Below are 24649 nucleotides of genomic sequence, written 5' to 3' on the forward strand. Positions count from 1 at the left end.
AATGGCATTTAGGCCTGCCTTACTTATCTTCAAGAGCATGATTACAGCTCAGGAGTATGGACCTAAAGTTATTACTGAACTTATACACTTTATCCTTTCGCACAACAACTTCTATTTTCACAAGAAACACTTCTTCCAGACCATTGGCACAGCTATGCACACCAAAATACTATGATCAGTATCCAGAATGGTAAAATACAAACCACCATATACAAGAAACCCACAGACCAACATATCTACAGACAACCAGCAATTACTCTAAACACACCAAGAAAGCTGTAGTACACATCCAAACCCTCTGATACTACCAAATTTGCACTGAGAATACCTGCAATCATCACCGTACAAATCTCAAAAAGGCTTTCACCCAACAAGGACACTCCACCAGAGAGATAGATTGCACTTGTGAAAGAGCCACTTGGATATCATGTGAAGAACTGCTGCAGTACAAAAAGAAAATTCCCATGAATTGCACACCATTAGTTATGACATACCATCCTTCCCTGGAACCTACATGGAAAATCCTCAAACAGTTGCAACCCATACTAGAAGGAGACTCAATTCTTAAAGAGCTCTTTCCAGAACCACCCATCCGAGCCTTTAAACAAGCACTGAACCTCACCAGCCTCATCACCAGAAGCAAACTTCTTATGGCCCAAAGCACAGTGAGTGGATCCAGACCAAGCTGGGACAAGAAATGTGAAACCTGCCAACGCATCTCCATCACCCCCACAATAACTACACCCCACAACAGATCACCATTCCTGGATCTTATAGCTGCACCTCCAGAAATGTAATATACCTCATCCAGTGCACTAAATGCCCAGATGGAAAATATGTAGGAGAGACCAAACAACAGCTGCACACCAAAATGAACGCACACCGAAAATCTATCAAAGACAAAAATACCCAATTATTGGTGGGTACACACTTCTCACAAGATAACCACCCTCCCTTGAAACTCTCAGTTCCAATCCTCAAATGGAATTTACAAAACACCTTTCATAGGTGAGTCAATGAACTTTACTTCATAAATCTACTGGATACAAATAATCATGGACTAAATAGAGACATTGGATTAATGGTACATTATAATGTACCTGCCATCCCATAACCCCAGGTAACCTGTCTGCATTTTAGCAGCTACATTCTATCACCCCTTCAAATTCTCCCTTCTCCACCTGCCAACTACCTGTCTCACACCTGTTGTCTTACAGGGCGTTTGATCCTCACTGCTGTGCATTTGCATTTTCACAGACCTGCATTTTGCATACTGGCTTCTATTCCACCTAGGAGAGCACACAAAACAACAACTGTGCCTGAAGGAAGGGTGTTTGTACCTGAAACCTTGCAAAGAACAATTTTCTCAACTATTAGGTGGTCTAATAAAAGGTATCACATTTACCCAAAGAACCTTGTCTCCCTAAAAATATACAGAGAAGTATCTGTCCTCTTGGCTCAAATCCTGATAGCACTTATATGTGTGAGCAGTCCCAATGAAGTCATTGGAAGCATTCATGTGTATAAAGTTACTCATCTGTATAATTGTTCGGAGGATCAGGGCTTTTGTTTACAACTCTTTCATGCATCCATCCATTAAACCATCAACGGTTGATTCATGAAGCATTTCCTTCATTAATTTAGTACATATTTTAGAAAATGAACTCTACAAAAAACAGACAAACAAAAAACTTGTATGTGTTGGATAGTAAATAGTTGCACACATTGACCAGTGTGACATTCATGTACACAATAGATACATTTCTATATTTCCATTTGTTTCTAAGCCAGAATCTTCTGTTGAAATTCCTGTAGTTTTTATTCTTATCCTTCATTATGTTAATCTTCATGAAGTTAGGTCAAAGATAACTGGAACTGCTTTTCTGGGAATAGCTTCTTATAACGTGTAAATGTTTTGCACATATATATGTTGACATTAGTGGGAACAAGATCAGACACACCGGGTGTGTCTATACATGCAATTAAAGCAAAGCAGTAAGCTCCGGGGTTTATTGCTCTGGAGTTTATTGCTTCCAGGTGCGTTGTTTGAACATGCACCCAGGAGCAATAAACTCCAGAGTTTATTGCCATTTGCACAGCGCATTGAACTGGGTTGGAGCAGCCCTGGTTGGCAGAGGGCCCTGGGGGTCATCCTGCCAGCCCAGGGCTGCTCCCTCCCACTCAGTCCTGTGGAGGGGCTGACTAGAGCACAAGGGTGTTTCTATGTGGGACTAGAGTAGCCGGCAGGACCCAGCCAGATGGGGCAGCATTTACACATGTGCTGTTGTGGAGTTTTTTACTCTGCAGCAGGATAGTACTTGTATAGATGCCAAGATGTTTACCGAACAGCTAATTAGCTTACCATGCAGTAAACATCTCATGTGCCCACAATCCTCTAAGAATTAATGAAGTTAGTTTTTGGTCCTCCCTCTTCTCTCTATCTCCTTGGTTTTGTAGATTAGTTTGAAGAGCTAGAAAATACATTTTTGAGTAAGCAGCAGCCTAGATCTCAGATAATCCCAATGATTTATTAATTAGAAAAATACAGACTATAACCAGGAATCACTTCATGCACTAAGGAAATGCAGCCACCTAGGGACGGAAATGTAGCAATTGCTAACAGCCTACAGTGACACAGGAAGTGGAGCTTACTAAAATCAAAAGTTATGTGTAATATAGGAAGGTAGTATGTTTTGTGCTCGTTTGGAATTTGGTCAGGAAATCCTGGTTAACAATCCTGCTCTTGCAAAGAGAGCCATGAACCTTTGAGAAGGACATTCATATTGTCATTAATGATTCATTTTGGTCATATAACCTTTGTTTTAGCTCTTATCTGAAATTAGATGGCACTTCTGGCCACAAAGTGCCCTCAGTAGTTTCCTGGTGGGGATTTGTATACAATCTTCAGTCAGCAGCAGCCCTACAACACCAGATTTTTTTTTTTTTTTTTTTGTGGGGAGGAGGGGAAGAAGGGAAAAGGGAGGCCTTTCAATTAATTACTGCCCCAGTACTATTCTGCTTGGATGGTCTCAATCAGAGGGCAAGATTACCAAATTGTAAAGGAAAAATGTTACAGTATCTAAATTTAATGCTTCATATACCCAGAAGGAGCTTAGAAATGTGGAAATTTTTAAAGTAGCCTTAAAGTTTCTTAGTTTTTAAGGGTTGAATTTGTGAGCTGATAAGGTGTTGAGTGCCTTCTGAAATTAATGGGGGTAACAGGTATTCAAGCACCCTTTTCACAAGTGTCAAAACTCCAGGGGGAATGGGCGTTGAGAGAAGAAACCAGCGCAGTTTGGAATTTTGGTCATATTGGACCTTTGTTTATCTGAAAGATGGCACTTCTGCCTACCTAGTGCCCCATGAAAAAAAACTGTGGCGATATCTGTAATGTTTCTGAATATGGTAAGAGATACTGGAGAGTAAAACATGAATCTCCCTAAAAATGTATTTACTTCCTGCTTATATTGTAGGTGGCTAAATAAACTGGGACTGGCTGTGATTCCTCAGGCATCCAGTGGAAAGAATGAAGAAGGTATGTTTAAAAATTTACAATTTTGGCAAGGAACAGATGGAGTTTTCTTTATACAGTGAGACTTTTGTCAACTCTTTTCTTTTTAAACTATAATCTAGTATCATATTGCCTGCTGCAGGTTTCTAATAGCACCATAACCTAATTGTGTCCTGAAATATTTGATTTTTCAGACCGACTAGGATGCCATGATTAGTAAACTGATAACTGTGGAATTAATATGTTCTAAGAGTCTCCTTTTACTTATTTATTCATCTATTTGTTTATTTATTACTACAGCAAATGTGCATTGTAGACATAAGGTAACAGGTGCTTGTCTCCAAGGAGATCATTGCTTAAGTGACTCACCTAATTTGTGTTTGGGCACCAAATTCATACTTTCATTCACATAGGTCTTCTACTACTTCCACAAATACAATTAACTTACAGACAGGATTTTGTCAGACAATGCTAGCATTAATTTTACTGACCTTGCTCAATGTACTGTGATAATACAAATTGCTGTGTGCTGATAAAAATGATTGATTATGATTCTCTAGGGAGCCTGATGTATCACTGTCTCCCTCTGCTTCCTTTGCCTTGATTGAGTTAGAGAATGTTTTTCCTTCTTTCTCCTAACAAAACACTGCCACTCCCAAGTTGCTCCAACTTTCTGCAGGCATGTGCCTTTTTTGATCTCTTTCCTTACTGCTTTTTTCTCTCCTCCAGCCACTTGATGGAGCAGAGCAGTCTGGGAAAAGTGGTGGAAAGATTGCTGTGTTGAATGTTAGACTGTAGAGTAGGGTAAATCTAGTCCTTTTACTTGGAGAAGTGTCCAATTCTGCTTGACCTGTCCATGAATAACAGAATGGCTTGAATGAAAGATAATGATGAATATAGAACATAGCTTGACTGGTCATCACTTCATATTAGAAAACCAAATAAGAGCTAATATATGCTTGATTGTGTTGATTGTAATAGTAGTAACAGTTGCAGTAAGAGAAGAATAAGGAAAATAAGAATGCTATTCAAAATAAAAGTCAGCTGTGCTTAATGAAAACTACACAATCAGCTCTGCCTGCTTGTGATGTTGATAAAGTTTCCAATGCTTCATCATTAGAGCATTCATAACATTGTCTTACATTTTGAAAACCACTTTGAAAAAACGTTTTGAAAAACTTTGAGAGTGGACCTCCATTCAGGGAAACAAAAACAATACACAATTATTTGATTCCCTGAAGTCATGATATACGGTACTGAAGGCCCCCCATTCTACTCAACTATCACTTTTCTGTGGGACATGCCTCACAGATTGAGATAGTGCTGACATAATTCCAGGACACCCCCACTGCCAGCACCTTACATCTTCCCTGAGGACCACAGATCATAAATTCATATCTACATATGAGGAAGTTCTTGGATCTCCACTCTTTTTTTTTCTGTTTCCTATGCATTTAGTCCTACAGTCCAATCCATTTACAGTATCAGAAACAGGGCTTCTCTGGTTTCATTCGTGTAGATACAACAAGATTTGCAGAAGGTTTTCTTATTAAGAGTTATTTAAATTATTTGTGAATAGTTTCTTAGAATTGTGACATCCCTCTACTTGCATCACATTTTAGTGCCTTATTCTAAATAATATTTAAAAATGTGATACACAGCTGGCAATTATTTACAGCAAGCCAAACAATGGTTATAATATCCTATGGTTTTACCAGGAATAGCATCAGGGAACTGTGTAAAATCACAATAGGTGGCACATCCTCCTAAACATCACTTCATCAGCATCTTTTTGAGATTTTTCTTTTGCATATTTTTTTTTGCCTATCAATATTTTTTCAGATCATACAATCATGAGATGCAAAAAAGTGACACACAGTTTTCTCTATATATATGAAAGAAAGAAAATATTCAACTGTTAATAAGGCTGAAAATTGTGATAATTAATAGTTACTAAAAGGTGACGCTAGCAGAATGTTTCACACTTGCATGGCACCACCAAATCAAAGCATCCCAAACTGCTTTATGAACATAGACTTAACCAACTGACTGAAAGTTAAGTAAAATATATATAGATACTATTTCCTCCAGGCTGGTGCTGCTCCTCTTTAACAACACATTGATATTATGCAATCAACAGTTTTTAGGAAAGGAAGTGAAGAATATTTGTTCCAGTTGAAACCACAGGGGCATTCGTTACTCTAGTCACACAGTTACCCACTGATGTTGTCTTCATTTAACTTTTAACTGCATCTAACTAACCACGCAACTCCTAAACTCAGATAATATATATGTGTATGTGTGCTCTTTTCTGAGGTTGATGCAGGAAAGTCTTTTAGTGTATACACTTGGTCAGCTAGTGTTTACATCTGGAGGGTTGGTGGCTGCTGAAAGATTTTAGTACAGTGAAAAAACAGCATTATTTTGTGGTGATGGTAGGACTATCTGCTTACAAACTTATTTGTTATTTTGCCTAGTGTATTTCATTGTGTCTGTCTGTACAAATGAGTACTTGTGAATGCTTTGTTTATTTTAATCTACTTTTAAAAATCATCTAAATAGCAACAGTAAATACTTCTGTCCCTGCTTTTTGTTTTTTTAGCATCCCCTAATTTTTTTAAAATTGCTATTACTCCACAGGGGATTCAACAGGGTCTTTGGGCCTTCTTCCCATTAGATGAAAATGTAGAGTCTGGGTATTCTACTAGTACAGATTATTTACTCCACAATATGGAGACAAGTTGTTGAATTGAAGTTTTTATAATAGCATGTGGGAAATTTTACTTTTTCAGGTGTCTCAGCTCATCTCTTAGGGAGCTATGTCACTCTGTCTCCAGAAGTGACACTATTTGGTCAGATTAAGGCAGTGAGCAAACTTCCCTTTTGCTTTGATAGGTCTTGCCGAATGGCAAAACAAAATATAATGCAGTATTTTTTCAAAGCCATGGAAGGTACATTCACAAAAATAAAAGGAACTTTATGAGGCTGCTTATAAGAGTACCCTCTGATGATTTTCACCATAACTATTTGGTTAGAATAAAACAAGTTGTCATAGCATATGTGTTGGTTGGTTCTAACTGGAGCAGACATTGACTCATGAGGTTTTTGGCACTGGGTGAAGGAATCTTCACCTACCAAGATGGTTCAAGTAATAAATGAGTGTCTAACTTTTCTTTCATTTTATATTTATGCTCCAGAATGCTATAGTGAGAGTGAACATGATGATCCAGAAATAACAGAAACACCACCTCCACCATATACAGCACAGCCACTGCCTCCTCATTCGGTATGCATTACAGTAATTAGTTTGTTTCCAGTCACTAAACAGTGGGCACGAATATTGTTCTAGCCTCTTAAGACTGTGCATCTCTGATTAGTAAATTAAATAAGAATTGTAAGCATTTGCTTTATTTGCCTCTGGAAACTTGGATACACTTTTTTTACATCCCGTTCTCTATTGGAAAGTTCACTGAGATGATGATTGTCACATTACTTCATGTGCATAAAGCACCCTTACTATTTTAGTCCATAAAGATGCTATCTCAGCCTCATTTAAATCCATCTTATCTGTAACATTTGAGAAAGTCATATAAACTATCTCTAATTATACATCGTGGATAGAGACAGAAATTGCATATAAACTGGTATAAGTGATCAGAAACTGGTTCAAATCTGTAACATAACAGAAGTTCAGTGGACATAAATCACTTTCAAAATGACCAAAACCAATTTAAGACAAGCCTGGATGGATGCACTATCTAACTTAACCCATTTAAGTTAAATTGGTTTATTGACCTTCTGTTCCAGATCCTCTTCAGATTCAAGTTAACTCACAGTCCTCCAGCATCCCAGGATGTTTTGCACCTCCTTCACAAGCTGCCCACCTTGCAGGGTAGGCAGGCTAGCTTTGGCCCAAGCTGTCTGCCCTAGCAGGGAGGCATGCTCTAGTACCCATGGCTTCTGACCTGGGCCACTGCAGGCCTATGGCTGCATTTCTGGAATCAAAAATAAATATCTGTTCACTTGCTTATTGGTTCAATCTATGCAGCTTAGACTACCTTGCGAAGACGAATGGGTTCAGCTTTGGTCTTTTTAACTGTCTGTACTTAGTCCTTATGTTGTGAGTTATTCATTAGCATATAAGTATGGGGTTCAGGGTTGAGAGAGGGGCATCAAATCACTAGAAGCAAAGCTGTATTTATGACGGAGACAAACAAGGGAAATAGATGGAATGATATCGTTTGACAGCTGTAAACAAGTAAAAAGGAAACCCCCAAAACATAATCACCAATACCATCATCACAAAAAAACAGAGTGGGTTTAATCTAATATTGAACAAGAAATACTGTCAGAATACAGAAAATGTTATTTTCCCTAAAACGATCATGTGTCTCTTCCTAACTGTAGAGATACCAAGAATAACCCTCACCTCATTCCTGTCTGTTTGCTATTTACACATTTAAGTGAACAGTATATCTAGCCTCATATGGTGAACTTCATGTATCTATGTTAAAAAAGTAATCAGATTAACACAAGTCCATCAGTTATTTGTAAATGAGACCACTTTATTTGTATTTTGCATCACTTTTCCCAATATCCTTGCTGCTCTGTTGAGACCTGTTAAGCCAGGCACTGTGTCTCCCTCTGTATTTGGAAAGTGATTATTAAGTTTTGGATTCTAGTGCAATTTAAATAGTAAAGATTCAAATCCACCCCAGGTCAGTAATAAATTAATGGAAACACCTAAAAGGTGGGAAGTTGCATGTGATTAAATGGTCTTATTCCAGTCTTGCCAGGGAAAATGTTGCAAGTTGGTACCAAAAGTCTGATATTTCTAAGCAAAAAATCCAAATGCTATATTTTGTTGTGAAAGCTGAACTATCCTTGCTCATAGAAGCTGTTCATTTTAAAGAAGCTGTGGAACATAGATTCATTCATGATGCTTTACTCAATTATTGTCTGTACTGTTTTGTGAATTAAGGGAGATTCCATTTTCAAGGATTTCTGCTTGGCCTCTTTTGGCATGTGTAGACAAAATGGGGGCCCTAAATTGAAGTGGTGGGTTTTAAAAAACAATTTAGGCCTGTCATACACACACCCTGCTGACTTACCTGTCTCTCTGGCGGGGATGGAAGAGTGAGCTGCCAGTGAGTGGAACAGTCCCTGGGCTGAGGGTGGGGGCTGGTGCTTCCTTCTGCGGCAGCAGCGGCCCCCCTTAGGCGGCCCCTACCCACAGGCAACCAGGTTGGGCAGTCCCAGGGGGCACTGCAGCCACAGAGGGAAGCATTGGGCCCCCACGCAGCTCAGGCAGGAAGGCAATCTCTGAGGGGTGGGTGGAAGATCAGGTTTGCCTCTTTTCTTGGGTGGAGCCTGCCTTCCCGGGCTGCTGCCAGGCTGCCTGCAGGGCTTCTTGCAGGGCCCCTGAGCTACAAGGAGCCAGGTGCTTTGCACCACGGCTATAGGGGCAGCAAACCAAAACTCCCCGAAGGAGTTTTATTTTGCTGCGCCCCGAGTCATTTAAGGCACATTACACTGATGAATTTCCTACAGCAGCTGGAATTAATGTGCAATACGCTGCTAAGGCATGTATTAAAGTAGTGCAAAACACCATTAAAGTAGTGCAAAAGCATTTAGCCCGCTTTAAAGTGTCGTGCACACACAGCTCTTGTTTTGTCTACACACGGCCCCTGACTAACACTGAATTAGCCTTTATGATGTTAGTATGTGTCATGATTTCCTATTGCCCTTTCTGTTGCAGTTAGATAAATTAATCTTCACTTATTTCTCTAAACTCATTGTCTAACACTAAACAATGTACAACAATCCACCTGACATTTGGAGGATAAGTATTATTCACTAACACAGAATTGTTCCTTGCACTAATTGAAAGTTAAACATGACCTAGTGGCTATAAATATCAGAGAGAATGTGAACCTCAGAGATATAGCTCCAAGACCTATTCTAGGCCAGAGGCTAGTAATAAATAATATTTGAATTTAGCACCGCAGTGAATCATTGTCTGTCTTGAGTGTCAACAGTAAATCAAGTAGAATGTTTTAATAGTTTGTGGATGTCTTTCCATTCTCATGAGCAATGGGATCCTAATTCAATGCATTTGCTTTTTTCCATATGCTTTGTTTACATATGTACTATTTTTATTGTTCTGACTTTTTGGCTTCTACAGCCTGTCAATCTGTTTAATGCAGAAACCACCCTTGGTTGTCTCCCCTTCCAGTGCTCCTTAACTTGTATGTGAAATCAACAGTAGTGGGAGCTGAGCTGGCTTCTGAATTTTAGCAAGGAAGGGGGCGAGTGAGCTGGATATTGTCGGGACTTTACTTAATCTCTTCCCAGAGAGCTCAGCTTTATCTTCTTTTCTGAGTTCCCCTCCCACCACCCTACCCTCAACCCCACCCAAAACCCAATTCACTGATGGAAAAAAAGATTAGTATATATTCAGCAAGATAGAACTTATCAAAAGGATTGGCACGTATCTGTCTTAGACAGCTTTTTTGGCTAGTATTAGGAACAGCTAGTATAGGACATTTGGAGACCAGCAGAACTCAGTTTAGCTTCAAATCAAAATCCCTTTTTAGCCCTAAATTTCACAGAGTTGTATTTGAAATATCTGGGTTTATTTGGTTAATCCTGTTTGAACATCTAACAGTGCTAGCATTGCATGGCACCCCATTGCATCCTGGAAAATATCTCAAGATACCAGGGCAACCTGGTTGAGAATCACTGCTCTTGCTGCATATTTTCTGGATTTTTTTTATTAGAAGCAACATTTAGTTTATAAACTCAAACCGATGTCAAAAGTGATGTTTTATTAGTTTTATTTGCCTCTCCATGCAATGTGGTCTCCTAATGCCAGTCACTTTTGAAAATGAGACTTAGAAACCTAATTGCCTAGGCAGTTTTAAAATTGTTGCCTTTGGACTTTCAGGTAGAAAGTCTCCAGTACACTAAAGCTTTAAAGACAAAAACCTACCTTCCCTATCTGTTTCTGGAAACCCATAGGTAACCAGTGCAAATCCAAGCAATATTTTAATTATGTATCTTCCATGAAATTCTGCTTTTTCTCTATGCTCCTCCAAACCCAAACCAATGAGATACCCATTAATATTTTGTTTTTAACCTATTGATCTACAATGTGGGTGAATGCCTCAGGGGGTTTTGGAAAATAAAAACAAGTAATTTTGGCTATTGATACAACAAAAAGTTACTGTCTGTGGGTATGTCTACACATGAAATTAATTGCTCCAGACATTGCATTTACACATGTGCGTGGGACCGCAGCATGTTAAGCCAGGTCAAAGCAGGTAGGGGAAAGGGTGGGGTGGGTGTTAGCTCACCAACCTGGGACTGCCCTGACCCAGCTCAACATACTGCAGAGGGGCTGGCTGAGGCATGAGGGTTCTCCAGTGTGGGGCTAGCTGGCAGGCAGCTCCCTCACCAAAGCACCCTTGTGCCCCAACCAGCCTCATCAGCATCTACACATGCACACTAAATAATGCCACCATAGGGTAGTACTTGTGTTTATGTAACAAACTTACCTTTTGAGCTCTGGATGAGTCCTGGGCTTGAGATTGTGCAGTTGTGATTGGTGGAGCCCATCTACCAATCAGAAGCAAGCCAGGGTAAGCAAAGCCATGCCCTTTCTTTGAAGGGCGAGGGCAAGGAACAGTCTGGACCTGGTTTGAGACTACACCCTACCAGGTCCAGAGAACTTCAGGGGTGGAGCCCTTGAACTGTATAAAAAGAGAGTGTATTCAGCATGCTGGAGGAGAGAGATGTGGTGAGGGATGGTGAGGAGATAGGAGCTTCAGAGATGACTGTCCTCGGGACCCTGCTCGAGCCTCAGTGGTGCATGGATCAGTGCATGGTGCTCAGGCTCTAGGAGCCAATCAAGTTGGCTTGAGCCTGTGAACCCAGGAAGTAGCTGGGTAGGCAGTGCATGGATTGGTGCATGGAGAGCCAGCCTTGGGAGCAGTTTGAGGCTGCTCAGGTCCCACCTCGTCTGCAGGTTGGTGCATGGAGAGCTGTCCCTTGTAGCAGCTCGAAGCTGCTCAAGTTAGCCCTGGCTCTAGGCTGAGTAACCCGAGCCCCACAGCGTGGCTCCTCATTAAACTAAAAGAGCAGGGCCCAGGAAAGGAAGAGATCCTCCATGTGATTCCAGAGAACCAGAGCCAGTAAGGGCTTAGCTCCTGTAGGAGCATCCAGGATGCCCAGTGTGGGACACCAGGCCATATAGAGGAGCCGGAGGTGCCCCCGGACAGAGGCCTTCATGGGACTGGCTACCAGGGAATGAGCCATGGCTGCTTCAGAGTGGGAGCGTGAGTTGATGGGGAAGCAAGTCTCACAGGGGAGATGGGCTTAGGAGGGTCTGCCACCTCTACCTTCCTTTTTGGGAGGGGACATGTCCACATCCTGGGGCCTTAAACGGAAGAGGTTCCAAGGAACACCCCGTGAGGTGCTGAATGCTCCCACTTATGTTGTGATTTTTGTTTTTTCATACAGTATAAGTCAATATAGTTATGGGTACTCCTTAAAGGAGTTTCTGTGGGTTTATCTGTCTTCATTACCTATATGTGTTTATTGCCTATTATCAGAACATACCTGTATTATTGCCTGTGTACGTCTATGGTATTGCTACCTCAACCTACCTGGGTTATCTAAGTTGATGCTCATATGTGTTTATTGCGTTGATGCCTTGACTTACCTGTTCTAAAGTGTTAATGTTTATCCTGTGCAGGGGGGTTAATTATTGCATATACTGTGAATCACCCGGTTTATATTTTGCAGTCCCGCAAAGTGGTACAATATATTGATTGCAGGTTATTGTATATGGTGTCATATACTAATATTACTATAAATATTTAATGTTTCTTATTTATTTATTGTAGTAATAAATGTGTATTTAGTTAAGTGCTTGGTCTCGGCTTGGCTCTGTAGAGAGGAGAGGGAACTGCTCCCAGTGGCAGGCCTCTCTCTCAGCACTCTTGCCTGACCACCCCATTCCTTCCACTGGTGGACAGGGCACACCCCTGGGTGTACCTGGGCTTCATTTACAAGTACTAACCTATGGCAGAGTTAATTAGTTTACTGTGGCTTAATAGGGTCTCACATGTAGACACCAAGACTTTACTATGGAGCTACTTAGGCAACCATGCAGTAAACATCTTCTGTAGATGCACATGAATAGATTTGTGGCTTGCAAACAGCAACTATGCTGGACAATAGACTTCAGAGGTCATGCAGGGGCCAGTGAGATGTTTTATGTCAGTAATTTTCTCTAAAAGAGACCCTAAAGCTGCCTTGGCTTTCAGTCGAATCCTTGTCATCCGCTTAGTCAACCAACCTATTTTAAGAATGTTCATAAATGGAGACTTATTAACTTACAGATGATTACAGGAACTCCAAAGGGCCTAGTATTATAACTTTGGTAAATACTAAACATCATAAGAAAAATCTGGTGGTTTCTCATTCATTCCCAACTATCGGTGGATCTATGATTTTGAAAAGGAGGGTGCCAATGGTGCGGGTACATCATCCCATATAACACAACATGTATTTTTCTCCAGTTAAAGAGAAATTAGAAGCTGTTCTAATAAATTTTGGAACTAGCACTACATTATTCAATTCAAGATCAAAGAAAAAACATAACTTTATTAGAATGTTGACTAATTTGCTAAATTATTTATTAAGTTTAAAAAGCACAACAAACTAGGCAAAAAGTTATTAGAATAATCGAAAGGTATTGTTGCATTAGTCCTGTAGTCATTATAGTTAAATGTACATCTCTTTTAAATGTACATCTCTTATTCAAATTTGTAAAACAAAAACTAGTTTTCAAGCATCTTGACAGTGTCACCAGTACCTCACCCATTCATTTCTACACCTAAGTTAATATTACCACCCCTGAGTTAAGATTTTTATCATGAACTAAAAATAGTCTTTAGGGCTGTGAAAAAGAAGAAAGACATTACCAGGCTAACAGACAGAAAAATTGCAGAAGAAAGGATAGTTTGAAGAGTTGTTAGTTGTAGCTGTGTTGGTTTAAGGACGTAGGGAGACAAGGATTTTTTGGGTAGATGTGATATCTTTTATTGGAGCAACTAAATAGTTGGAAAAATTGCTCTTTGCAAGCTTTCATGCACAAACACCCTCTTACAAAAACCCCACCCTTATAAGAAGGGTGTTTGTGTCTGAAAACTTGCAAAGAAAATTTTTTCCAACTATTTAGTTGGTCTAATAAAAGAGATCACATCTACCCAAAGAACCTTGTCTGCCTAGTTTGAAGAGGTTAATGATCTTAATATTCCAAAGCAGAGAGGATCATTAACAGGAACCAGCTAGATTATTATAAACCATGAAGTCAATTGATAGCCTTAGTGCTGTTTGAAAAGAACTGCTACAGCCCATCTAAGATGTTTGGTTTTAAAATTTAGGTAGACCAAGTATCAAAGCGGGGTGCTTCTCTTAGATCCTCCCCTACTTGCAACCATTTTGTAATGGTAAATAAAAACAAAAATTTCCTTTACATTTATTTTCGTCATTAGCAAATTGCCCATCAAGAATGGTGGAGGGTAGGGGTGGGCGGGAACGGAGCGCTGCATCTGACCCCATAGCCTCGCAACCCCCCCCCACCACTCCACATCTGGCCACACTCCCCCCCCCCACTCCAATCAGGCCCTGCCCCCTGCATCACTTCGTGTCTGGTCCTGTGCCAACCCTCCCTCCCTTCCCTCCCTGCATCTGGCCCTACTCCACCCCTCCTGCTGCTCCACATCTGGACCCATGCCACCCAACCCCTCCATATCAGGACTCACTCCCCTCAGCCACCACTCCATGTCATGCCCCACTCCTGTTCCTGCACTGTCACTGTGTGTCAGACCCTGTTCCACTGTGTGTCAGCCCCTGCTGCTTCGCATCTGGCCCCGTGCCACCCCCCTCTCCATCACTATCCATCTGCCTGGCCCACATCTGCCTGCCTCCCTCCCTGTCCTCCACCTCCCCATCCCTGCTGCCTGTTTGGGGGGGGCCTTGGGGCCGGACAGCAAGGTAGGCACTGTAATCACCCCCCTTTGCCCTCAAGCAGGGAGACAGGTTGCCGGGGGGGAATCCCCATTGCTCAGGCAGCTGGTGTGTATTTGCAGCCACCACAAACTTGCCCAGTAGCAGCACAAAGTTGGGGCTCCATGCAGCCAATTGCTGCCTGCCCTCTCAGCAGTGCATATGCAGTTGGCCAAAAGCATTATGGACAGACAGACACACAGACAGACAGACTAAGCCCTTTATATATATATATAGAATTCTTTTACATGGGCTAATGTCAGAAAACATAGGTAACATCTGGCACCTTCCTTGTGAAGCAAAGATGCATAGTAATGGGGCAGCTGCAACACATGGGCTAGGGACAGACATTCAAAAAGCCTGAGCATGAATTGATTCAATCTTTGCAGGGTAGTCTAACCTGGCTAGGCTGAACTGGTTGGAAACTGGACAGACATTCTCTCTGGACTGAGGAAATTCAGGGAAATGCCTGCAGTGGTTCAGGCTAGAAGCCAGGGAGCGCTATAGCAACCCTCATTTCGCTTGCACAGAGCTGAGCTGAGGGGCGTCTGGCCGGGTCCTGGCAGAACTCTCTCATTAGGGAGGTCTGCCTGCATGGTCCAGAGCTTTTCCCCAGTGGCTGCTCAAGGGGCAGGAGCATTGTCAGCCCCCAGCCCTGGGCTAGCACTGGTGCAGTACATGCATCTGTTGATATGGACCTTTTCAATCTCCCTCCAGGCTTTGTCATACTGTCTGCAGCAAACTAACAGACAAGCAAGCCAGCAGGGAGATGATAAGAGTCTTTATCACCTGATTGGTAAAACAAGGGCCTCTTTCCATCCAAACTATGGCCTCTCTCCATCCAAACTTCTTAAACAGCATACTGTCTGATCTGTTGATTAGCTCCAAAAGCCCTGCACTGTCTTCCTGCCTGTCTCAGTCAAACTGGAGAGAGAGACACACACAGACACCACTTGGCATTAGCATACCACATGCTGCTGCCCATCTAAGGATCCATGGGGATGGGGTCCCTGCTGTGGGAGATGGGAAGGAGGGAGAAGAGATTTCTTGCTTGAGCAGCAAGGGCAGGGTAGGGCACAGGGAAGCCAGCAGACCCTGCTGTGTCTGCAAATCTCTTCTGGAGTTGCAAATCTCAGCCAGGCAGCAGACGGGAGGGGCCAGCAGAGCAGAGAGCCCCATCCAGCCCAAAGAGCATGCCGGGATGCTGGGGGACTCTGATTTAGCTTAAACCAACAAGGGGTCTGGGGCAGACATTGCATAAACTGGTTTGACTCAAATCAGTTAAATCTGATACTACATTCAACCAGGTTTAGCTCAAACTGGTTTCAGCCATTTTAAAACTTGTTTATGTGCACTGAACATCTGTTTAGGTACAAGTGTAAACCAGTTTCTGATCACTTAAACCAGTTTATGTGTAATATCTGCCCCTAGATATGGAGGCAGTGGTGACCTCCAGCTATGTGTGGCTGCAGCAGGAGCAGCTTTTTTCTGTGCCCCTTAGCTCTTCCTCTACCAGGTCAGGACCTGGGGCAGCTGCTCTGGCTGCCCTGCCCTACTTACATTCCTGGCTAAGCATTTGAATGCATAAATTTAATATCTCACGAGCCTGACCTTTTATATTTTAGGTGTACTGTTTTGCTATACAAATACTTTCCAGGTTGTCTCATTGTTTTGAGTTCTGGGGAACAGAGGAACAAGCCTTATCTTCTGATTGGCAGTTTTCTATATGATGGGGCTTCTAGTCCTAATTGATTCATGTTGTGACATTATTTCCTTGCCTTTTGCTTTCATGATACAGCTGTAAAGCTTTCCTTAAGAAAATGGGTGTCTGCAATCTGTATTGTAGTGGACGTAATCGCAATGTACATAACCTCATTCTTTTAACAGTTGGGTCAGGAGAGAGTGCTTTTAAAATATACCTTTTCTGCAGTTGCCTGCTGTGCTCCAGGCAGCCAGTGACCTGTGGTCTGATCTAAACAGTCCATGTTTTCTGCAACGATTAATAACTAAACAGGAGAAAGTAGTATTTGATTTTTTTTTTTTTTTTTTGAAGGAGGTAGTATGTGTTACAGCAGCACTGAACTGCAGAAATATGCGTAGCACAATGCAAAATGTTGTCACACTTGGTTTAAAAATACGTTGTTAATGTATAGATTATCAGTGTACAGTAGATTGGCCTTGTTTTTTAAGGATAAGCTTATTTTTGCCTTTGCCTAGCAAGTAGGTTTCCCTGGCAACAGAACTTGAGTCATTTTGGTGCTCCCAGTTTTGAAGTCCTCTTTTATTCATTAAAATATCTCTTCTACATACATTTTAAGAATATAGAACCTGGTGTGATGGATCTGAACTGCAGCCTATCGTGTTTAACACCCTGACCCTGACAGTGGCTAGTATGAGAGAGAAGACAGGGTAGATATGTACTTTTATAGACTAACTAATTAAGATATATAAAGCAGAAACTTTTGTGAACCCAAGTTCACTTCATCAGACTGTGTGAAAAGACAGTATAGAGCAGAGTATAAAGTGGAGTACGCAATTAGAATACAATAGGTGAGAAAGCAGGAGAGAGGTAGGTGCTGTATAAGATTTTTCACAAGAACATATATTATTCCTATGTGTGTTTCTAGGCAGATGAAGGGTACCACATACTACAGGCATATGAGAAATAAGCCTAGTTTCTAATAGACATTGTTTTAAGCCCTGCAGCAGCATGTTTTATATGTCTTTTAATAGTTTTTTTTGTTATTATCTATTGCAATTCTGCTATATTGTTGTTTTAAGAAAATAATATGAGTCATCCAGTCCCTGTTTGAGTCTTGCTAAGTTCTACGTCTGAATAATATGCTGAGGCAATTCTGTGTTCTAATCATGTATTGTGCAGAAAAAAAAGTGTTTTCCTTTTATCAGTTTGGAAAGTATACCTTTTCATTTTTGTTGAATGTCCCTTTGTTCATGTGTTATGATGCAGGGAGAACAAAAGCTTCTGAGCTACCTTGGCTCAGTTTTTCGAAGGTTTTTAGGTCCTTGATGATGCAAGTAGGTGTGTCACCTTCTTGTGAGAGGCCAACTATGAGGGTAGTTGCAGTAATACAAATATGTACTGTAGCTAGGGCTAGGGAGCCTACCTTCATCTTCAGAGGTTTAAATATGTTTGAAATCTGGCCCCTTTTCAGTACCAATTGTAACTTCATGCATTTTCAGAGCTCCTCTTAAACATCTTTTTAAAAATCCATTTTTTCAATCTCTGGTCACAATTTTTACATGTTCATAGAGAATCCAAGATGAGGCTGCACTATTGGTTTACCATCCCCATTGTTTGTGCAGTTTAGCATCTATGTTTTTTAGATTCTAGATGCATGTTGAGGAGAACTAGTTATTGAGCTGTCTACAGGTTCCTTTCCTGACCTGATGCAGTTAAATTATAACTGTGAACCTTACAAGAAATGTAATGGACACAAGTTCCTCCATTTGTTCCCTTCACTGTACTATGTAAATTACTTCAATATGTTTTGTGACTTTACTTGTCTATTCACACAACTTGGCTAATTCCTCCTAACTTTCCTCACACTCCTGTCTAGACTTGACATACCTAAATAACATAGTGTTTTCTGTAGCCTTCGCAACTGTTCATTCCCTAACTCTTTATTTAATTGATTAATACACATCTGACCTAAGATAGTACCTTGAGTTTGAACCAGTGTAGCTGAACTAGCACAAATACCTATGATAGATGAGGATTAAAACATATGCAAGGCTGGTACTTGTAATGGCTGGAAAAGAAATAGCACTGAAATATACTGAGCGAGACACCAGGAATACTTAAAATATAAGTTCTGTATTAGTGAAGTTTGCCTCTACTTGAAATTCATGTAACCCTAGTGCAAACTGTGGATTGGCGCATCTACCTGGGGATTTACACTGCTGCTGTCATCCCAGTGAAAAGCAACTGGTAGCTGTAACCAGAGAGGGAGGTCTGTGATTAGACAAGAGGCCTGAAGTGGTTTGAAAGCCATATGCTTAAATTGCCAATAGTACATGTGATGTTTTGGGTGTATGTTTTGGGTGTATATGGGGCTGATCTGTTTCTCCTGCTGCTTATCATATGAGAAGAAATGCTGGGTGATTATTTATTTATTCCTCAAATTTTTTGTTTCTTGAAAACAGGCTCAGCAACAGCCTTCCTTGGCCTCCTCACTGTCTAGTGAAGCATCCTGTTCTCTTTCCTCCCTGGAAAGCACCGTGAAGTCACAAGAATCCTCTTCTTCCTTGGTGTCTAAAGTAATTTATCCAGAAAGGCAGTCCTGGCTTGACATAGTTAACAGCTCTCCTGCCATGGAAGAGGTTGATCAGCCCTTAACGTTCTCTGTTCAGAATCACACTGGTGAACAGCCACAGATGAACTGTAGTGAATCAGTCGAAAGCCAGCAGATCAAGTCTGATACTGGATCTTATGACGCTTTGCTAGGTGAAGGCACAACTTGCTTAACTGTGCCAGATCTAGTAGGAATGAAGACATTAGCCAAAGGTGAGCAAATCAGACAGGAGTCTGTTTTTGTTGGGCTTTTCCAAAGTGAATCCTGCATTTTTGTTTCCTTTTTTTATATTATTCACTGGACAACTTGCCGGTGGCATGTAATTTATGTGTTAATGTTTATATATTTCCTTGAATCCATATCTATCTATCTATCTATCTAGTCTCCTTAAATCTTACCTCAAATCTTTTTTGGAGATCATGATGGTAGCTCTGATATAAAATCTTAAAATAGGCAAAACTCCTCTTGACTTCCTGTACATCAGTACCATTACTTCTTTTAGGGGGCTGCATTTGCAAAAATGTTTTATTTCATACCTCATGTGGGGAATCAAAATGACTATGAAATCCAATGTCATCACAACCAGATGTTAAGCAAGAAGTCATGTGCCAGAAAAAGTGGAAATGTGATGACATCTTAAGACACAAGTTTATGTTTGGTTTTACTGTTTATTCACTGTTGACTTCTTTGAAGGCTTTTCCTAATAAAAGGAACAGAATATAGGCTTTAAATCAGGGGAGCATTTAAGCATATGCTTAACATGTGATAGTCACAATGATGTCACAACAATGAGTTGTGAATCAAGGACTAATTAAATATTCAAAATGTTGCATTTATTACCACTGTGACTATGGGGACGCAGTGTGCTTTTTCCTTTTGAGCAATGTTTTTTTAGGACTAAGGTCTGAGCAATGTCCTTTATGCAATGTTAGGAAAAGAATATTGAAATATGAGGATTCTCAAAAGTTTTAGCTTAGGAACTTTTAGTCATAGAGAAAGATTAGAAAATGGGGAAGTGGGGATGTTCTTTTGCATCAACTCAGGCCCCAAATGAAAACTCTAATTGTTTTGAAAATTGTTTTGACTGATTTTCAAACAATGTGATCCCTTAATAAATGCAGGAAAGGGATAGTCTCAATAATCATTATGCAGTATCAGAATAACACACACATGGCAATTATAATGTTATTTTAACAACTACTTTTATCAGTATCAGGTCAGAGATTTAGTGTGCAAAATAAAAAAATGGAGAATTTAGAATATAGATACATTTGTAGGATCACACCTTATACTGATACAATGATGCCAACCAATGCAAATAGATGAAAATAAAATCTAGGAATGGTTTGACTTAATTTATTTGTGAAGCTAAAAAAATCCTATCGGTGCACTGGTTTAAAATGTCCAGAACTATTTAAGAGAAAAAGTAACACTTTCCCCACCCTCACTATGTAGCTGGCAGCTGTCACAAATTGCAGAGCACTTGCAGTCTAAGACCTTTCTATTGATGGTCTATGATGGGACTCCAAAAATAGATAAAGTCAATGAGATAGTCACTATGGAAACCGTGTAACTTCAGTGTTTGCTTGTGTGCATCATAACCGGATGCTGAGCCATCAAATTATATAGCATACATGTATTTTTCTCCTCTTTACTTAACAGGTGTGGGGGTGAATGTATTTCATTGCATCAGCTTCTGAAAATTAAGTAACATCTTGGTAGCATATAAATTACACAGTGTTTTAGCTAGAAAATTTGAGATTGAAATGGAGGCTAATGTACCCCAGGGATTCAGTTTGAGATGAGTGTATCATAATGAATGCAGTTCTCGTTGCAGGGCTCCTGAAGCAGGAGCTGCCCCACTCCAACTAGCTGACAGGCATGTATGTGCATGAACCCTTTAAGGGACATTCTGAATGAAGGAAAGGCCTGGAAAAATAAATGTAAATATACACTATTTAGAACAGGCAGCAATAGATAATGATCTTGCTATAATCAATGGAATAACAATAGTATCATGCCTTGATAATAGTATAATGCCTTGAAGGGCATTAGTGTAATCAGTATTGATTCTTGTACTAAGATCAGCATCTTAGAAATGGGAGGTAAGATGTAACTTTTCTTGCTTCTTGTGCTTGAAGGCCCCATACCCTGGTTGCCTCATAACCTGAACCTTTGCAGCTGAGAAATTTTTCATTTTGTGACTATTCTGGCCCTAGAACTTTCAGGCCTATGCAAACTCATTATTTCTGCTTCTGTGTTGAGAAGAAAGAAATATCTTGGCACATATCTTCCCTTTTACCCAGGAAACCATAGGAATAGAATATTTAATGCAGTGATAGCAGCATATGGCTAAATGCTCAGACCTGGGAAATTGTTCAAACCCTGCAAGATCTGCCAAACTATGGCAAAATTCAAAATTTAAACTCCTGCTCTATATTTTGAAGACAGTTCAGGTATCACAGGAATGAGTGTAATGTATAACCTGGGGGAGGGCAAAGTCTTTTGGAAAGAACTGTATATTTCTCGCTTTACATTTTTTTCCCCAACTATTTAAGTTGGTCTAATAAAAGATATCAGATTCACCAAAAGAACCTTGTCTCACTTTAAATATGAAGTTGATTCCATTTACATCTGCTTTGCAGAGACAGTATGTCAGGATTGTTGCCTGTTTCACATACAGAGAGAAAGGAATCAGAACTCCTAACATGGAGAGAGAGAAAAGTAAACACTAGGTAGTTAAGACTATAAACAAGTGTCTGGCTACGTGCTGTAAATCCAGAGGCTTTTCCTCCCTCCCCTAGGGTGGCTAGACACTTTTAACAGCTAGTCCTTATCACTTTTATTTCTTTTGGCAATTGTTGTGTCAGTGTCTGATTGTGAATGACACAATGTCATTGTCAATGACAACAACACAAGGAAGCAGAAAAATGGAGATGTTACTGCAACAGAATGGAAGTATTTATTTATATTTATGTAGGTTTCTTCCAGTGCAGCAATAACATCCTTTTTGCAGAGCTCTTCCTGAGGAGTTTTTTGATCATCTGGGGTTAATGACTCAGGCAAGAAATTCTTCTGGTGGATGATTTCTTGTGGTGTCACCTTGGTTTCAATTTGGCCAGTAGGCACATATTTGTGATTTAAAGACGGGGCAGAACTGGACACCTTGTACTGCAAACTCCTTGTATGTTTGGAGTACATGTTAGGAGTAGCTGTGTGTGAAGGAGCTGGTTTAATGGGATCTGGATCCCAAGTAGTTCTTGCTTTTTCAGAGCTGACTTATTTACTTGCTGGTTTAGCTTATCTGTGCTGATAACACATAGAGAAGATTCTCCAGTGTGCAGTGGCTTCTTTTCCCTGCTGTAGTTGCACAGAAGGTGTGGATTATACCTGTAAAAAACCAACAGATTAATTGGGGTGAAGTTCTACATAAGGAGAGAATCTGGCAACATATGTTGATAAATTGTGCTTTGATCAATAACTGGACATGCCTCCCTCCATGTCCAATTTTGAAAAGTTTGTGTTTGAAGTGAACGAAGAGGTTTTGAGTTTTATGCTACCTCTTAATAACAGGTTCTCTGTCTGCTGTTACCACAGAAAATAGACTTTGGAGTCCTGCTGTTATAACTGGTAAACGAAAATAAGGGAAAGAATGGGAGTCATAGAGTATGGAGGTTCAGAGTTAGTTCTGGGGTTTTTTAGCCACATTTAACTCTGCTCTCCTTTTTCTACCCCCTTGTTTTGTAAGGCTAGAAAAGTCATATACTCTTGGGGCTGCTTTTTTCCCAGGTGTAAATCTGATATACATTTTTAGGGGTACTGTGAAGCCTAACAAGCCAAGGCTTATAACATGGTAGGAGATTTTTGGCTGAAGAGTGCTTTGTAAAAGATCAGTGGAATTGGTTCTTCATGTCAATCTTGGTTTAAGAAGCATCTAGCTAAAGAAGCCAAAGGAATAGAAAAGTGTGTGTCAGGGTTTCATACAGAGTAATAGAAAAGTGTGTTTACTGTCTCGCAATTGCTATTAAATCGTGGTTCTCGCACAGCTCCTGAGAGAAAATGAGCCCTTTTAAAAAAGTGTTCATTTTTTACTTAGTTTGAATAAGTGCTGCAATTGCCTATATATGGCCTATTGTGTATAAATTGGAGTGAACAAGTTTATCTTGAAGGACAGGGGCAGAGAAGATCATCTGTGATGTAGTGTTTTATAATGAGTCCTACGGATTGGGGGTGTGAATTAAAATAATTTATGTGATCTCAGTTCATGAGTATAAATGAGCTGGAAAGACTCATGTAGAAGTTCTAGTGAAACCCAAAGTTTTCATCGTTTTTGTCATCAGTGTGAACTCCAGTTGGCTTAGCAATATACCCCAAAGAAAGAATTGTGAATTTCTGAATGAAAGAGCAGGTTAGACAAGTACCAGACTGGAATAGTTTGACTCAGGGGGTCCAGGTCCCTTTCAACTTAACTATTCTATAGTTCTATTTTCCTTGGAAAATGAGTTATATGTGCTTGCTGCATATTTTTACTAGGTGACCCAAAACAAATGTATCGGAATGATACAGCACTACATTTTAAGTTGTCAGGGTTTTCTGTTATGACTGACATTGCTTCAGACTAAAAAATTATGCTTGCTAAGTTCACAGAACTTATCTTGTCATTGGCTTTCCATGCTTCTGTCTTCTCTTTTGGTCAAAATACTGAGCCACTTCTGTGATATATCTGTGCTTTGCTTGTAGTTAGAAATGAAAACAAGTGCAAAGGTGTAAGATAGCAAACAGATTGTGAATGCATCAGTTAATTTGAAACAAAAAAACAATTTAATTGTCAAGGTTCAGGTCAGTGCCTTTCTTTTCTTAGCCATCCAACCTTTGCTTTATAATAGCAAAACTACAGCTAGTGATTTCTTTTGCTACTTCTCTAACATAACAAAAGGCTTGTGAAGCACTTCAAATGTAACACACTGTAAGTGCAAGGTATTTTTTTATCACCACAAATTCTCTTATTGGCTTTTTAAACATTTACTTAACATACTTAAACTAGGGACTCCTAAACTCTTCCTCTGAATGTCCATGTTTTTTTGGAGTGTGTCTTGTTGATACTTCCATGCTGATTCATGAATGCATGGTATTGAATATGAAGTACTAGGCAGCAGTCTCAAGACCACAAAGCAATGGGTTCTGCTTCTTGATCTTTTGATATGTCAAAAGGGAGTCCAAAAGGGTAGGCTTTGAGATCAGAACCGAGAGCCAAGTAACTTATCAAACCTCAGTCATATGATCTGTATTCAGACATGTTATCTATTATCTACTAAATTCACTTACATAAAATAGACATATTCCTTAAATTTGCATTTAGTTATTTTTCACCATACCTGTGGTAGATGATAGCTGATGCACAACGGAAATTGGAAGCGATCCTTATATCCACTCTGTATATAAGCCATGATTAAGAGTCTTCTGCTTTAAACTCTTTCCTGAGATTTCCATTTTTATTCTACACTTTTTCTACCTTGATTCACCTGAGCAAAATAACTTCATACATCATAAATATATTTGACTTTGACATGTTTTTGAGGGGAAAAAAAAGCAAATTTTTGTCTTGAAAGCATTCAGAAATTCATTTCAACATACTAAACTGACCCAGAGGCCCTGGTCACTTGTTTATTGAGGGTGCCATTGGGAATCCCCTCCTATTTACCACATAAGATTTAAATTGAGAAAGAAGGCCATGGTCACACTAGGCTAT

The 24649-nt window shown here is 40.2% G+C and overlaps 1 protein-coding gene across 4 annotated transcripts in view; it reads left to right on the forward strand.

Moving 5' to 3' along the window:
- The window catches only part of IPCEF1 (interaction protein for cytohesin exchange factors 1), a 102056-nt gene that overhangs the window by 62734 nt on the left and 14673 nt on the right, over positions 1-24649 (forward strand). For all 4 annotated transcript variants that reach the window (XM_019550054.1, XM_019550055.1, XM_019550053.1 and 1 more), the window contains 3 exons: positions 3474-3535; positions 6709-6797; positions 18752-19112. In XM_019550054.1, coding sequence (XP_019405599.1) covers positions 3474-3535; positions 6709-6797; positions 18752-19112 — 512 coding nt within the window. The remainder of the gene's footprint in view (positions 1-3473; positions 3536-6708; positions 6798-18751; positions 19113-24649) is intronic.

This window comes from Crocodylus porosus, unplaced genomic scaffold (assembly GCF_001723895.1).
Source record: "Crocodylus porosus isolate Cpor-Errol unplaced genomic scaffold, CroPor_comp1, whole genome shotgun sequence".
Taxonomy (NCBI): Eukaryota; Metazoa; Chordata; order Crocodylia; family Crocodylidae; genus Crocodylus; species Crocodylus porosus.